This window comes from Aptenodytes forsteri, unplaced genomic scaffold (genome assembly GCF_000699145.1).
Source record: "Aptenodytes forsteri isolate BGI_AS27 unplaced genomic scaffold, ASM69914v1 Scaffold390, whole genome shotgun sequence".
Taxonomy (NCBI): Eukaryota; Metazoa; Chordata; class Aves; order Sphenisciformes; family Spheniscidae; genus Aptenodytes; species Aptenodytes forsteri.
This window is the reverse complement of record NW_008795631.1, coordinates 114,996-131,179: the sequence shown is the minus strand read 5'-3', so window position 1 is coordinate 131,179 and position 16,184 is coordinate 114,996. Positions and strand designations below refer to the sequence as shown.

Here is a 16,184-nt window from a genome sequence, read left to right as displayed (position 1 = left end):
TGGGTGGGGGGTGGGGGAGGAAGGAGGCTCCGCAAAAGCACCCGGCCGCAAAGAGCTCTTTTCTCCGCGTGTCTTAACGCGATCCGGCGAGGATTCCTCCCGACCGGTCGAAACTCGGGGTCTGCGATCCGCTTTACGAAGCGTCTCTCGTTTGGGTTGCAGGAACCTTGTCCTAAGAAAGCCACATTGGCTAAGGTTGTGCCAACGCCAAATAACGGATCGGTAGAACTAGTGCCGCTCCACAGAGACCAGGTAAGGATACGGCCGTCGTGCTGTTTGTCACGCGCCAGGGAACTGCTGCATCGTGCCGTCAACCTGCAGCTTATTAGCTTTTAACTTAAGTAACGAGGGAAGAATCGGCCGCGGTCAGTCAAAAGTGGGGATGTTAAAGATTGCCCTGGTGCGTGTATCACGAGCAGAATCATACTAAAGATGTAAGGGATTGGGCTTTTTTTCCTTCTTCAGGCCAGACTCTGGGTGGAGCGAAGCCTTTGGTGTGTGTTCAACTGGTGGTTTGGTGTTTTTTTTTTTCCCCCCTCTCTGCAGGGTGAGGATGGGCAGGAGGCTCTTTCCTTTGAATTTCAGAAAATCAAATACTCGTGTGAGATAGACGGCAAGAAACAGTTTCTGCCTGTAGCTTTCCCTGTGGAACATCCCCTTTGTTACTACCAGAACGCCCGAGGCTATCAGGAGGACAAGGATATCCGAGCAGCTGAGAAGAAATACGGTACAAACAAGTAAGTTTTCCAGGCGCGGATCTCCCTTTGCCGAAGCATCCCAGCGCGTCAGGAACAACGGTGTTGAACCACCGTTCTGGTCCTGGTTTTTTTTACATTTCGATGACTCCCGGCACTTGCTTCAAATTCCTTTAAGGACAGAGAACAATATCGGACCAAGGGGTTTTCTCCAGGCTGGGCTATGGATGGAAATTAATTGCATATAACAAATTAACTGACTCAAAGTAATTGAAAATCGGGAGATTGTGGACACTCTGGAGTACAGCCTGGTCTGACGCCAGAGGCTGCGGGTGGCTTTTGGGTTGGGCTTTTGCTGAGAATCTGGAACGTTTAGGTTAATAAGGATTCCGTTCTTTCCCAGGGCTGAGATGGTGGTGCCGGAGTTCTTAGAACTCTTTAAAGAAAGAGCTACAGCCCCATTCTTCGTCTTTCAGGTAAAATGAACAAACAAAAAGAGCTGTAAATACTTCTCCCTGCTAAAAAATGAGAGAATTCCTTACAATCCTGGCTTGAGAGCCGTGACTCGGCTGGCAGCTTTCTAAAATCAGGAGTAGATGCTGTTCCTGCGCTGTAAGATTGATTTTATTCCCGGGAGCGACCCTCTTTCTCCCGAATGAGTTACTGCGATTTTCTGTTTTTCTGGCTTCCTACAATTAAATGTGTACCAAGTTAGCTTCAAAAAAAAAACCCCCATTCCTAGAAATGGAAGGCTTTTGTTTTCTGAGGGAGATGAGAATAACTTCCGTGTCACGTTCTCCCCACAGGTGTTCTGTGTGGGTTTGTGGTGCCTGGATGAATACTGGTATTACAGCGTTTTCACCCTCTCCATGTTGGTTGCCTTTGAAGCTTCTCTGGTCCAGCAGCAAATGAGGAACATGTCGGAGATTCGAAAAATGGGCAACAAGCCGTACATGATCCAGGTAATCGCAACCAGAGAGGATTTGTGCGTGACGGTTGTGAGGCAGCTGTCTTTTAGCTGATTTGCTGTTCCTTTTTTCCCGTCCTTTTCCTCTGATCCTTTTCTGACGCATGCGAGGCTTCTGAAAGTGCTTTTATTTTTTCTTTTTTTCCCCCCTCCAGGTTTACAGAAACCGCAAGTGGCGCCCCATTTCCAGCGATGAGATTATTCCAGGGGATATCGTTTCCATCGGTAATGACTTGCATGCTGGCTGTAATTAAAAGCTTGTCTAAAATCAGATTCTTTCCGGCGCGTTAAGTTGCGCAGTAAATTGAATTAGGCGGTAAAAATCTTAACGGTCTTGGTCGGGTGCTTTTGAGGACTTTGATTCGTAGGTGTCACAATTCAAGGGTCCGAGAGATTAATCCTTGGGCTGGATCTCTTGGACCTGCTTAGCTGTCTTAAAGAAAGGTAAACACCGAGATGAATCAGCCTCGGATTCTTCAGCTTAGGGTTGTGAAGACGAAGAGTTCCCTTCCTCCTGACAATATATTCCTGGAATGGAAAGGGCAGATCTCTCTCTTAACCCTGCTCTCCCTTTCGAGGTTGTGTTACCCCGGGATGTGATCCCGGTCTTTGAAACCCGAACGGCAATGAGAACTAAGTGACTGGATTTTAAACTTTCCTGGTCTCAGTGGAGACCCAATGACCTTCAAACCCTTCCGGTTCTCAGCAGTGCTGAGGGGGGGACGTGCTGTGGTAGATTTGGCAGCCCGTGGGGGGGTTTGAAGCTTTAGGAATCCCCCGGATCTCGGCTCAACTGCAGGAGAGCTGTGCCCTGCCAGACAAATAGCCAAACGATAGTCACTTCTGCCTTTGAGCTCCTTCTCAGTTTTAATGCGTTAATTGCAGGCCGATCTCCTCATGAAAATCTAGTGCCGTGCGACGTGCTGCTGTTACGTGGACGGTGTATTGTAGATGAAGCTATGCTGACGGGAGAGTCTGTGCCGCAGATGAAGGTCTGTGAAGCGTCCTCCGTGCTGTCCCTGTGTTGCAACCTGGAAGAGTAAAAATACTCGAGCCACTGCAGCATTTGCGAGTGCAGTTTAATCTCTCTGTGTGAATGCTGGCCCAAGCAACCTGGTCTGTTTGTTATCGGCTCCCTGTCAATGATTGATGGCCTCTGGTAAATGAGAAACAGAAATGTCTGGTTTGTCTGGCAACGTCTCCAGCCTTCGGGTCTGAACTGCATCGTGTGGGCATGGCGTCGCCCTCCTACACATTCCCCAGTCTGGATTCCTTTGGCTGGGTAGAGGCGGGAGGAGGAACAAGTGTAAAGCACTTCAAACCCCTGAATCTTCCTTCTTTTTGTGCCAGTGGGTGACTTAAAAAGGATAAAGTAATGCTTGCAGAGCCTCCCTTGCTGAATTCGGTGTGCCGAGGGTCAACTAGTCCCCCAAAACCAGAATTTCCACAGATGCCAGGCTTTAAACCCAGACCGATCAGGAGCTGAATGGCGTGTTAAGGTCTAGATTCAGCTCAGGCCACCTTTGGCTGAAGTGAAACTGAGAGCCTCTTGTGGGATAAGAACAGAAAGGAACACCTGACGTTTACTTGTTGATAGCTGTGAATCTGAGACCTGAACGTTGTCCTGCAGGAGCCTGTGGAGGATCTCAGTCCAGAGCACGTCTTGGACATGCAGACAGATTCCCGCCTACACATCATATTTGGGGGAACAAAAGTGGTGCAGCACATCCCGCCCCAGAAAGCCAGCACAGGACTGAGATGTACGTACCTGCACAAATTCCCTCTGAGAGGGCGTGTCGCGCGCTCACAGATTTCTTTTAAATGGCTTGATACAACTTCTGGAGGGTGTCGTTGAGTCGGTCTCCTTGGCCCGGTCGGTTTACTTTGAATATTAGACCGCTGTGGTATCCTGTTAAAGTTGACTATGTCCCCTTGTAGGCGAGGGGAGGGTGTAGCTTCGAGTGTATTCTGTCTGCGATAAGCCTGTAAAAGGTTTACACTAAGCTTACTGTCTTCATTCCTGCTCCTGTTCCAGCCGTCGATAATGGGTGCGTGGCATATGCTCTGAGGACCGGCTTCAACACGTCTCAGGTAAGATGCGAACGTGCCTTCTCACCTCTGTCTTGTCGATGGCGCTGGTTGTGTCGTCCAGCGCTTCGCTGGCAGGAAATCCTTACGAAGTACAGCAGTGGGAAAATGTAAACCAGGGCATTAAAATTACTTGCGTGTTTGGAAGAGGAATAAATGAGGTTGGTCTCTTCTCTGTGCGTCAAATAAGTAGTCCGATGTGTGATGCAGAAGCCTGGGAGTCAGGATTCGGGGGTCCTGTTGTGACTGGCCGCACTATTTGTATACTACTGCTCCCGGTTATCCCTGTTTCTGTAATGATAATTGTTGGGAGGGGGCATTTGGGTGTGTTTGTAGAGACTGGAGATGTGAACGTGAGCTTTTTCAATTGAAAATTGAAGACTGCTTCAAAGAAATCATCAACTTAAGTGACTTAGCAACGAGTGTGGGGGTTTTTAACAGGTTAATTATGGGTGACTCTAGGCTGCTGCCTGTTAAGAGGATCACAGAAGTGGGAATAATTTTCAGACTCTGGCACCAAAACACCAGAGTGTAATTTTAAAATGGGGTTTCATACATATTTTTAACAAACTACTGCATGCTGCAGAGATAGCTTCTTGCACTGAAGGCTGTTCTTCTCAGGGGAAATTGCTACGTACAATCCTCTTTGGGGTGAAGAGAGTGACAGCCAATAACTTAGAGACCTTCATTTTCATCCTGTTCCTGCTGGTCTTTGCCATTGCGGCTGCAGCATACGTCTGGATTGAAGGTGAGATTTCTTCTTGCCTCTTCCAGGTCTCTACACAGGACTTGTACCAAAGCTTGTGGGAAGGACAGTTGACGTAATTTCTGAGAGTTACAATAGCTGGGTTGGGCTGCGCCGGTGTTTCAGTGTAGGGGCCCACACTGCATTCTGGATGCTTTTCTTGCCCTCCCACAGCCCTTCCTAGGTAGGTGTGCTTCTTTGCGGTACTCATCTTAGTTCTGTGGGGCACACAGTCTGAGGATGAGGAGGCATACAGCTCTCCCGTCCCATCCTGTAGGCACCAAGGATCCCAGCAGGAACCGTTACAAGCTCTTCCTGGAGTGTACTTTAATACTGACTTCGGTCGTTCCGCCCGAACTTCCCATTGAGCTCTCTCTGGCTGTCAACACCTCCCTCATCGCCTTGGCCAAGCTCTGTAAGTACCAAGCCTAAACACAGAAACAAAACCAGGGCTGCTTCCTTGTGTCTGGAACCGTGGGGACGTCGGTGAGGAAACGAGTGTGAAATTACCGTCATGTCCTCAGTTTCTACACAGTGGCGGTACGGGTTTTGGAGCCGGTGTATATGAGGGGGTTTAAACCCCAAAGAACTTAGGAGGTGTGTGCTTTGAAGTGGATCCTAAATCAAGTGTCGGAGGGAAAGTCTTCCTATGAAAGCCTGCTTGCTCAACAGCCCTGCATTGAGCGGGTTCCTATATATGGAATAGGGAGGTCAGTGACTTCTGTGTCGGACTGCGTCACTGCTGCGACTTGGTGTCTGTTCTGGTTTCAGATGCCAGAAGAACCCAGAATGGGGAGTTCAGGGTTCATTAACTCTAGCTGAGAACCGTGTTGATAGCTCCTGTCTTGTGATAAAAGCCACTGAGCATCCTGTCCTGGCTTTGTTGTAGCTGCTCTCTCACGGAATTTCCTCTCCTCTCTTCTAGATGTGTACTGTACGGAGCCCTTCCGCATCCCCTTTGCAGGCAAAGTTCAAGTTTGCTGTTTTGACAAAACTGGGACGTTAACCAGCGATCACCTTGTCGTGAGGGGAGTAGCTGGGCTCAGGTAGGTCCTGGGTGATTTTCGTTACATGATTTGCTGTGCTCTGGGCACCGCGGCAACTCCTCAGGCACAAGTGAAATCGCATTCCGGTGGGGAAGAGAAGATAATCAGGGATTCAGAGAGTGAAAGAAATGGATTGAGCTGGAAGGAGAGAGGGTCGTTGGTCTCTGGCAACGACTGTGGGCTCAGGACTTGTGAATTCAGTTGTCTTGGGGGACTTCTTGCATGGGTTTTTTATGTAACTGAGATCTTCACGGCTCCTCCATGCAGTAGCATCCTGCCTCCTCATTCCACTGCCGTAATGAACTGTGCTTGAAGGCTCCATGCCGCAGCAGAGAGACAGCTGGGTCCTTTGATTCTGCAGTTGCTTAAATGCGTTAGTTCAGGCCTCTACTTCGAGTGTTCTGCTTGAATCAAGTTTGCTTTGGAGGACTGGCAAAAATTACAGGGCTTTGGCACTGTTTGCAGTTGAGACAGCGCCAGGTTTCCTGTGGCTTTGATCTCACCATGAGAAGCTCCACTGTTTACTGTATTAGAGCAGGAATTTTTGGCTGGGACAAATTCCAGGATTTGTCTGAGAGGATGTGAATGGGGGTCTGTTAACATGGGCAGTCTTTTTTATGCTGCAGGGATGGGAAGGAAGTGACACCAGTATCTGACATTCCTGTAGAAACCCACCGAGCGATTGCTACTTGCCACTCGCTTGTACAGTTGGATGATGGGACGCTGGTGGGAGATCCGTTAGAGAAGGCAATGTTGACGGCTGTGGACTGGACCCTGACCAAAGGTAAAACCTGCTTCCAGCTCCTCCCTGGTTGATACCTGAGCCCTGTTTACATACGCTGTGGGTTGTGGGTGGGGGGGGGGGGAGGTGTGACGATGATAGCACTGTGTTTGTCAGTTCTGAGCATGAAATTATCTAGCCTATGGAGATTTCCTATGCCTCGTGCCAGCTTTCCTCAAGGAGCGAATTCCAGCTGGTACGGTCCCAGGAACTGGTTTGGGGCGGTGGAAATCTTTGCGCTGCATGTCTGAGGGACGACAAATAGAAGAAGTCTGTTCTCAGGACTGCAGGTGCTGCGTTCTGCAGCTGGCGTGCTCGGGTTGGTGTCCTTCCGTTCTGGTTGTGCCGACTCGGTAAAATCAGGGCGTGACTAGTGCGGATCGCAGTAGTGAAAAGACGACGGTGTGGGTTTTAGCACGGTCTGCGGGCAGTCTCTCTGGAGGCTTTCTGCTCTGCTTTCTTGGCTTTCGCGTGCGCAGGTAACCGAAGTAGAAATCTTCCAGAAATATTGCACACGTATCCCACTGAAACCCGTGCCGTTGTGGTTTTTCCTTCTGGATTTTTACCTGTGATGATAATACATGCTATAAATGCACCTTCGACCTGCTGTGTAGCTGTTCATACTAAAGCACATCGGTGTTCTGATGCGTTACATCCCTTAATTCTTGGCACTAGAATTTCCAGCTCTGTACGCTTGTATCTAAGGAGAGGAAATTCATATGATCTCGGTGACCTATGGGTTCCTTTGGGACCCGAAGGGAGGGATGTTGCTTTTGATACCGAGAAACCTTTCAGGATTTCCTGATCTGTTTGTTTCCAGATGAGAAAGTTTTCCCCAGAAGTATTAAAACTCAGGGACTGAAAATTCACCAGCGCTTTCATTTTGCCAGTGCCCTGAAAAGAATGTCTGTCTTGGCGTCGTACGAGAAGATCGGCTCGACTGATCTCTGTTACATTGCAGCTGTGAAAGGGGCCCCAGAGACGCTGCACAAAATGGTGAGCGCATCTCTCTAGGAGAGGAAGGGCCTTCTCTAGCACGTGTGCTCGTCCCCGTACACCTCTGCCTGTCCCTGCCAAGTCTGGAACCTGAATGACGTAGGGATTTCATCCTGCGAAAGAGCGCAGTGAACCCGTGCCTGAAAACAAACTCCGCTGGGGAGTTTCAGTCTAATCCTAGTGAGATCTGAGTATCTCGCCATGTGCGATCCTGGCTCTGTTGCTTCTGCTGACAGCAGAAGGCTAAATCTGGGGGATCTCCCCTTTTGCCCTTGATGGTGAGGGACCCTCCCAAAGGCGCCTCTTTCCCCTGTCTGCGCATTTAATGTGAAATGCTGAAATATGCTACCGAATTGTGTTTGAAACTCTGTTAATACGATGCTTTTCCCCACACCTTCTCCAGTTGTCTCAGTGCCCAAGCAACTACCATGCTGTCCACACGGAAATCTCACATGAGGGGGCAAGAGTGCTGGCCCTTGGCTACAAAGAACTGGGGCACCTCACTCACCAGCAGGTATAGCCGTCTGCTTAAGCCTTGAAATCGAGCGCCTGTTAAAGGAAACGGAGGTGGTGTGAGCAGGGAAGAGGGGTGGGACTCTTTCAGGATGTGGTTGCCCAAAGCTGCTGTAACCGTGTTGTTTTTCCGATCTGGATCTTCTGGGAAGATTGCAGCCTCTGCGTTGCGCTCCCGGCTTCGAATTCCCGTGCGTCATCGATCGATACTTCTGTTTCCCTGTTCGTAAAGCAGGGTCAACTCTTTCCTTGTAGCGATTGAAGAGGCTTAGCACTGAACTTCTTAGCTGTGAACCTGTTCTTTTGTGGGGGTGGGCACGTGTAATTGTTTTCAGGGCTGTCTCTGTGGAGCTTTGTGCCAAAGAAGCCTTTCTTCTGGAGCAGCTGGGCACTGTCCAGGGTTGCTCTGTGCACCTCAGAGCGCCAGTTGTGTTTCTGGTGATGCTTTGATTGCAAGGAAGCACCCCACTGGAAAACAAGATTGCCGCTACAGAGCAGCAGGTAACGCTGTTTGCTGATGTGCTTTGGCAGGTGAGAGAGATGAAGCGTGAAGCTTTGGAGTGTGATCTTCGATTTGTTGGATTCATTGTGGTTTCCTGTCCTCTCAAAGCTGATTCCAAATCCGTCATCAGGGAGATCCAGAATGCATCACACCACGTAAGCGTCAGCAGCGTCCTAGCCTTGCTGGTAGCCATGGTGTTTGGGATGTGGAATTTCAGTCCCAGAAGCGTTTGTGGAGCGAGGGCAAAGGCTTCCCCACGGTGAAGGCAGGGAGACCTTGTGGATGTGATGCTATTTTTGCGGTGGGATTTGCCCTGGCCCAGAGAGAAAGCCTTTCTGGGTGCTGCACAGAGCTACATCTCATAGGGAATGTCACCAGCATCCAAGCTAGGCAGAAGTCTTTTCAGCGTAAAGAAGACGCCCTGTGAAGCGCTGCTTATCTACTCGGAACTGACTTTTGACCCTTCTCGCTTTCCCTTCAGGTAGTGATGATAACAGGAGACAATCCTCTCACTGCCTGCCACGTGGCCCGGGAGCTACACTTCCTCCAGAGGGAGCACACCCTCATTCTGCAGCCTCCTGTGAGCAAAGGTAACTGATCCCATGCGGGAAGCGGCTCTGCGTTTTGGAGGACAGCAGCCATAGCCCTGCGGGGGCATTGTACCGAAGTTAGCCACGTGCTGTTAGCGCTGCTGCTTGATGCTGGTAAAAGAGATGACTCACTTGCTTTCCAGAATCCCAGATAACCCTCTTGTCCTTTGCCCCTCTCTTCTCTGGCCGGGAGTACTACGCAAGCTACCTACATTCCCCTGCCAGCTCCTAAACCGAGCTATCCGAGCACCAAAATAACAAAAATAACGGCAGCTTAAAGGCCTCCTTGCTGTGCCGGTTCAGAGGCCATCCAGGGAAGCTGAGAGCCATGTCGCTGGCAGCAGGGAAGGAGGGTCCGCATAAAGACTGTACCTAGATGGGAGGTGGGCACGTCGCTGTCCTGAGAAGTGGAGGGCCTCGTGTCCATAATGCTGAGGGGCCGCAAACGCCAGGGTCAGCGTCTGTTGGGTGGCTGGGAGCATTTCTCGCAGCCGGGCACCTCACAGGCATGCTCGTGTCAAGCTCGTGCTTCTCTTTCCAGACTCCAGCTGGCAGTGGCAGTCCGTCGATGGTGCTGTCGTGCTCCCGATCTCGCCAACCTCCTCGCAAGCGCTGACACAGCAATACGACCTGTGTGTCACTGGGGAAGGTCTCTCTCACCTACAGTCTGTGAACAGACAGCAGCTGCTGAAACTCATACCGCACATCCAGGTGTTTGCCAGAGTGGTGCCAAAGCAGAAGGTGAGAGATTTCAGCTGCTGGTAAAACCCAATTTTAGCAGGGTTCCCCGCAGGGCTCATGTGGTGCCTGGGAGCCACGTAGATGCTAGCGCGTGATTAATGCTAAAGCTGTTTTCAACAAAGCAGCGTAACCTCTCCCAACACCCGAGCCAGCAGGAAGCAAGAACCAGAGCTCAGGAGGTGCCACGTTGTTCTCCTAAAGAGTCCTGAGCCCGTTCTAGCTCTGCATTCCCAAAACAGAGCCTGAAGGTGAAGATTTTGGAGTCTGGGTGTGAGGCCAAGCGAGCTCCTGCAGAACAGAAGCACTTGACCGAGACACCTAACCCAGCCCAGGCTGCAGTGTATCGGAACGTGCAAGCTGCCGATTCTCACGACGCGTTTCTTTTTGCAGGAGTTTGTGATCACGACTTTGAAGAGCCTGGGCTACGTCACGCTGATGTGTGGGGATGGGACCAACGATGTCGGAGCTCTGAAACATGCAGATGTGGGTGAGTCCACACGCAGGACCTCGCCTGCGCCCCCGACTGAGTTTGGCTAGCGTTCCTAAACACAAACCCAGTGTTTGTTTCTCGGGTGTTTTGAGGGCTGGGATCGATCTGACCAACGTCATTTGGTGGCATAAACCAACATAAAGAAGGAGGATCTCTGTGCTGGTGGAATACCCACTCTGTGCTCACCAGCAGGCAGCGGGAATTAGCTGCAAACACATTTTCCTGGAAGAAAGATTCTCCCTAATTTTTTTTTTTCCCTAAGCTTCGCTTCAGCAAGTGTAACACGTCTGAAGTCCCTGCGTAACAAGCCTGCCCACCTGACTCCAGGTCTAATAGCAGCTGGGATTCCTACTTGGTGAAAACGCTCTGCCGGCAAAGGGACTGCAGCCCTTTTTCCCTGCAGCTAATGTTTTTACACTCTTACAGGAGTGGCACTGCTGGCAAATGCTCCTGAGAGACTGCCCGAACGGAAGAAGAGAACTCGAGACGGACCCGGTGATGGGAGGCCTGCTTTGCCGTTGATGGGGAGCGGAACTGTGAAGCCCACCTCCCGTGGCGCCAAGCACAGGGTCATGTCCCAAAGAGAGGAACAGCTGGCCATCCAGAGGGTTGGTAACTAGATGTTTAAAAGCCCGTTAACTTATCCTCGCTCTTTGTTCCTCCTCTGGTTTACTGCTAATTCGTGAGAACGCTGGAAATGGCAGGATGTGCTGGGAGGAGACCAGCTTTTCTGCTTCTTATCCTGAAGTAGCGGAATGGATTTGGGCAGAGGCGGTGCTGCTCTTCCAGCCAGCCATCGAGCTGATGCTGGAAGCATCATGAAGGATGCAAGCATGAAGGCTTCTCTAGCCTCGCCTTGGAGCAGGGGTGTGGGGGAGGAGAGCGCAAGATCATCTTTGATCCAGGTTTGCGATAATGAGGTGATGCGTTTGCATCTCTCTCTTGTTGGCCTGCAGGAGCGGATCAGTCAGGTCCTGAAGGATTTGGAAGAGGAGCGCGTACCAGTCGTGAAGTTGGGCGATGCCAGCATTGCAGCCCCCTTTACCTCCAAGCTCTCTTCCATTCAGTGCAGTAAGTGCGTGGTGGGAGCTGAACAGTTGGTGTGCATCTCCACGTGTCCGGGTTCCCCGAGGGGAATAAGTCTGGGTTTGAAAGAAGCCAAAGACAGAGGGCGTGGGGTGGTGAGAAACGCCCCCAAACCCATGGCTTTGCCAGCTTTTTGTGTGGCGCAGGCCTGCGGGGGTTTCTTGGATGGACACGCAAGCGGTGAGGGGTTAGCTTCCCTCTGTACTGCTTCAGAAAAGGAGAGGACTGAGGGACGAAGCCCCAGAACCTGTTTTGTTTTGTTTCCAAACGCTGCTTCCTCTTGCTCCTTAGTCTGCCACGTGATCAAGCAAGGTCGTTGCACGCTAGTGACAACGCTCCAAATGTTCAAGATCCTTGCCCTGAACGCCCTGATCCTTGCTTACAGCCAGAGCGTCCTCTACTTGGAAGGGGTGAAGTTCAGTGATTTTCAGGCAACTCTGCAGGGTCTGCTGTTGGCTGGCTGCTTCCTTTTCATCTCCAGGTCGAAGGTAAGGGGAGGGAAGTGCGTCGGGACGGGGGCTGGTCGATGGCCGTGGTATCGGGATTACTGAAGGGAGTGCCTCTCTCCAGAAAAAGCCGTTTATTTTAATAAGTTAACAGCCCACAGTGCTGGAGGGGGTGGGGTTTGGGGGGTTTTTTTGTTCCCCCTTTGGATTTGGGAGGCTCCTGAGGCCAGCGCTTGCTTAAGGGAGCATCTTGTGATTGCAGGCAGGCAGCTTTGTTCGGGTTACGGGAAGAGCAGGTGGAAGAGGTGGGAAGGGGGATGCAGGTCCGTGGTTCAGCTGAGGCCGTTACTTGCACCAACGAAGCCGTGGGTCTCATGTACGCCTGAAGTGGAATTCGTAGAATCATTAAGGTTGGAAAAGACCTCTAAGATCGAGTCCAACCGTCGACCCAACACCCCCATGCCCACTAAACCATGTCCCCGAGCGCCTCATCTACACGTCTTTTAAATACCTCCAGGGATGGGGACTCAACCCCTTCCCTGGGCAGCCTGTTCCAACGTTTAACCGCTCTTTCAGTAAAGAAAACTTTTCCTCGTGTCCAAATTCCTGCAGGCGTTTCCTGAGAAACACAAATGTTATAGTTGGGTTCTGCTGGAAAACTGCCTGGAGATGGTCAAAACCATTCGAGTCAACCCCGCTTGCTTTTCTCTCCCAGCCTTTGAAGACGCTTTCCAAGGAGCGCCCGCTGCCGAACATCTTTAACCTCTACACGGTCCTGACAGTGCTGCTGCAGTTCCTCGTGCATTTCCTCAGCCTCGTTTACCTGTACCGCGGTGCCCAGGCGCGCAGCGATTCCAAGTAAGTGTCTCCTCCTCCGACGCTGGAATGTTTTCTCCCAATTCCTGCTAAGCGGGAGGGTGGAGAGAGGCCTCCCTCACCGCAGCGCTCTTTCTGCGAACGCTTTATTGAGCGCGCCAAGCATTAGGCGGTGTCCAGAAAAAGCATCGAGCGCACGGGCAGGCAGCCCAGCGTGGCAAGGACGCGATGGAACCGGTGGGAATGTGGTCTGTGACACGTTGCAGTTCCAGTGGTCTACTGTCCCCACGCTGGGAGGGGAAAGGGGAAGAGAAGTAACGCCAATATGAGGTGGATTACTGGAAAGTTATAAAGAAAAACACACAAAAACCTCTTTTTTTCTTTTTTTTTTTTCCCCACTTGATTTTTATTTTGTGGAAAAAACCCAAACCTGACGATTACCTGTGCTTGCAGCATCTGCAGCTCCGCTCTCACCCACGCAAGCACGCTTGTGTCGGAGGCGGGGCTGCCGCGAACGGGAGCCACCAAAATCCGGGAACAAACTGCCGTTGCCCGACAAAACTTGCACGTAGTTTAAATAAACCGTAGTTTAAATAAACCGGTGATTCCGAGTCTGGTCCGCTGACCTCCAGCTTTGTTCCCTTTTAGACAGGAGGAGTTTGTGGATCTGTACAAGGAGTTTGAGCCCAGCCTCGTGAACAGCACCGTCTACATCATGTCGATGGCAATGCAGATGGCCACGTTTGCTATCAACTACAAGGCAAGCCGTGTTTAAGTCACATCTCCAGCAGCACCAGAGAAGCGACTTTGTCGTTAAGGTGCAATAGTACAAACCAACGTTCTTCTCTAATCACAAACCACACTTTGTCGGCGCTCTGCGGGGAAAACCTCCCTCTTTTGGCACCAAGTTGGAACGAGCCGAGCGTCCCAAACTGCGTCACGAATTGCTCCGCACCCCCTAGTCTGAACGAGCGCAGCCTCGCCTCTGCTCACGGTTTCTCCCCGCTGTGTTTCAGGGCCATCCTTTCATGGAGAGTCTGCGGGAGAACAAGCCTTTACTCTGGAGCATCATCCTTTCGGGACTCGCCATCGTGGGCCTTCTCACGGGCTCTTCGCCAGAATTCAGTGAACAGTTTGGCTTGGTAGAAATCCCTGCTGAGGTGAGCAGGCAGCGTTTCTCTGCGCCTACTGCACTTTACGCACAGTTTCAGCTGGGAGAGCGGGACTCGGCCCGTCCTCGGGAACTCCGGGGGAATCTTAAGGCAGACAGTAACTCACAGGAGCACTACCTTACCCACCTAGCTTTGAGAGAGAGGATAGGGTAGCGATGCTGCTGAAGCACTGGGGATTTCTTACAGCATGCTGTGAAACGTTTACGATTTAGCCGTTTTTACAGCACGCTGGCGAAAGGGGGAAGTTCAAGCTCTAGTTCAGCGGTCGCCGCAGCGGCCAGGAGCGCCTCCTGGGGCAGAGGCTCTGTTCTGCGGGGCCAGAGTAAGCGAAGAGAGGGAGGAGAGGGACTAACGGGTTGTGTTTGTTTTCCTAGTTCAAGGTCGTGATCACGGAAGTGTTGCTGGCTGACTTCTTCCTCGCCTTGTTAGTGGACCGAATTCTTCAGTTTCTGCTGGGGAGCGCAAAACTTAAAGTGCCTTCCTGAAACGGATTCCGAGGTCCTCGCCCCCAGCAGTGCTACACCAAGGACAGCACCCGGGGCCGTGTTTCGCCATCACAAAGAATCATCCTTCCTTCTTTTGACAATAACTCTGATCCTGCTCGGAACCAGGCGCGGGGAAGCTTTCCTCCAAATCATGTGGAAACCACCTCTGTGAAACAAGAGCTGACTTTTTAATGTTTCCAGGACGCGCCACCAACTGTCGGGAGTTTTGTACTGCCCTAACGTTTAAGGAAACGTTTACAGAATTTGGTAACTAAAATCAGAATCGATGTATTTTGAAACGTGTTTTGGAACTTCCTTTGTGGGGCCGAAAGCTTTGTGATGATGTTTTTAATAGACGCTGAGAGCGAGTGCAGGAGCAAGGACAGCAGCAGCCTGGAGGTGAGGCCGAGGGGGTAGGAGTTCTCACACAGCGGAAACGCTGTAACCACCCTCGCAGGAGGTAACGTTCAGAATAAGAGAGTCGTAGCGGTGACGGGAGCGTAGGAGAACAAACACGGCCAGGAACTTCTGTACGTTGTGCCGCTGCACGTGCCAACCCCGAAGCCCTGTATTTCCAAACCGTTACAAAAAGCTTTTGGCAGGTGAGAAGAGAAACACGTTTATTTTTTTTCTCCCTAAGCAATTCCCGTAATCGGGTATCGATTGCATTTCTTCAGGTAGCCTGAACTTTAATCTGAGAGAGAGAGAGAGAGAGGAGGGGCTCAGCCCAGCTGGGTGTCCGGCTGCGGTTTACGTCCTCGAGGTAGACTCCGGTGCTAACAGACGCTGGGCGGGAGCCTGGCAGCGGCCGTCCTTTCGACGACAAAAGCATAATTGTACTGAAAACGAAAAACAATCGGTCAGGACGAAAAACAATCGGTCAGGACGAGACGCTGGTGTTTGAGGAATTCAGAATACGACCGCTATCCGCCCCGAAAGAGGCGCGTGACAAAAGCGGCCCCGCTTACCTCTTTCTCGATATCGGCAAGCGACTTAACGTTCAGGTCTGCAAGGATAGCCTGGGGAAAAAGAAAAAAGGGGGTGTGTGAAGTGTTTCTAATTAAGATTAGTTATGAGGCGGGACTAAAACCAGCAGCTTTTAAAGGAAGACTCACGTTACTGCCAGAACTGAGCTTGCTTTCGAATTTGGGGTGTAGTGTGAAAGGCACGCCATCCATGGCTGGGAAGAGAAGGGAGAGATGCTTTAGGAACATCCCGGGAGCTGCTCTGAAAACGCGCACCCGAAAACGCGCACCCGAAAACGCGCACCCGAAACCACCCCCACCGCATAAAGCAGGGGAGCGGAAGGGGCCACCTTAGCACCCAGAGAAGAGTTTGAGCACCACGTCAGCGATGTCTTAATTCAAGCAAGGAATAACTTTCAGGAAGGGAGAAGCCTTTAAGGAAACCTTCCTCCGAAAACGTAGCTCAATCCCAGCCTTTAAAGGGAACGCTCGCGTACGAGCTGGCTCCCGGCCTGTATTTTCATTTTAAAGTGCTCCCTAAAGACGGATGTGCTTGCTTTACGCGGCTTCCTCCTCCGAGTCCAGATGAAGAAACGGTTTACCCGAGAGGCCGTAGATGTTGGAGGCGTCGTACAGAGATTCGTGCTGAGAAGCGCGTTTGACGCTGCCTCGAGCCCCGGGTGACCTGTAGCAGATCAGAACCAATTAATGTCTCTCGCAACAGAGAACGAGCCCCAGACCAGGGGAATGGAAACCACGAGGTGGCACCAGCCGTCGCGGGGTTTATTCCCAGTCCCAGACGGGTTCAGGTAAGACTTGGGGGGGGTGGGGAAGTAAAAAAAAAAACCCAACATGAACGTGTCCGTACTTCTGGTCTGAGGCGGAGGGCTGGAGCGAGAGCTGCCTCAGGCCCGCGCTGATCGTCCGCGGTTTGGGGACGGGCTGGGGGCTGGATTTCAAAACCGGCCCTTTTTTACACCAGATGGCAAAACTACCCATTTCCCTAGGGAAAGAAAAAAAAAAACAACCAAACACCAAACCGCCAACCACCCGCCCAAGA

At 51.4% G+C, this 16,184-nt stretch overlaps 2 protein-coding genes across 2 annotated transcripts in view; one reads left to right on the top strand and one right to left on the bottom strand.

The window, feature by feature from the left end:
* ATP13A1 (ATPase 13A1) overlaps positions 1-14,668 on the top strand; it is a 17,178-nt gene extending 2,510 nt beyond the window's left edge. Inside the window, exons 2-26 of the mRNA XM_009282475.1 lie at positions 163-252; positions 547-737; positions 1,099-1,171; positions 1,502-1,657; positions 1,818-1,887; positions 2,548-2,654; positions 3,293-3,422; positions 3,698-3,753; positions 4,372-4,498; positions 4,773-4,910; positions 5,421-5,541; positions 6,168-6,325; positions 7,143-7,318; positions 7,722-7,832; positions 8,363-8,488; positions 8,815-8,923; positions 9,465-9,664; positions 10,055-10,151; positions 10,581-10,762; positions 11,111-11,225; positions 11,532-11,728; positions 12,402-12,544; positions 13,151-13,262; positions 13,519-13,662; positions 14,049-14,668. Coding sequence (XP_009280750.1) covers positions 163-252; positions 547-737; positions 1,099-1,171; positions 1,502-1,657; positions 1,818-1,887; positions 2,548-2,654; positions 3,293-3,422; positions 3,698-3,753; positions 4,372-4,498; positions 4,773-4,910; positions 5,421-5,541; positions 6,168-6,325; positions 7,143-7,318; positions 7,722-7,832; positions 8,363-8,488; positions 8,815-8,923; positions 9,465-9,664; positions 10,055-10,151; positions 10,581-10,762; positions 11,111-11,225; positions 11,532-11,728; positions 12,402-12,544; positions 13,151-13,262; positions 13,519-13,662; positions 14,049-14,159 — 3,240 coding nt within the window. The 3' untranslated portion in view covers positions 14,160-14,668. The remainder of the gene's footprint in view (positions 1-162; positions 253-546; positions 738-1,098; positions 1,172-1,501; positions 1,658-1,817; positions 1,888-2,547; positions 2,655-3,292; positions 3,423-3,697; positions 3,754-4,371; positions 4,499-4,772; positions 4,911-5,420; positions 5,542-6,167; positions 6,326-7,142; positions 7,319-7,721; positions 7,833-8,362; positions 8,489-8,814; positions 8,924-9,464; positions 9,665-10,054; positions 10,152-10,580; positions 10,763-11,110; positions 11,226-11,531; positions 11,729-12,401; positions 12,545-13,150; positions 13,263-13,518; positions 13,663-14,048) is intronic.
* A 97-nt stretch (positions 14,669-14,765) lies between these two features.
* LOC103901568 (kinetochore-associated protein DSN1 homolog) overlaps positions 14,766-16,184 on the bottom strand; it is a 6,419-nt gene continuing 5,000 nt past the window's right edge. Inside the window, exons 9-13 of the mRNA XM_009282474.1 lie at positions 15,993-16,127; positions 15,727-15,809; positions 15,275-15,339; positions 15,128-15,178; positions 14,766-14,998 (exon numbers count right to left, since the gene is read on the bottom strand). Of these exons, the coding sequence (XP_009280749.1) occupies positions 14,936-14,998; positions 15,128-15,178; positions 15,275-15,339; positions 15,727-15,809; positions 15,993-16,127 (397 nt within the window). The 3' untranslated portion in view covers positions 14,766-14,935. The remainder of the gene's footprint in view (positions 14,999-15,127; positions 15,179-15,274; positions 15,340-15,726; positions 15,810-15,992; positions 16,128-16,184) is intronic.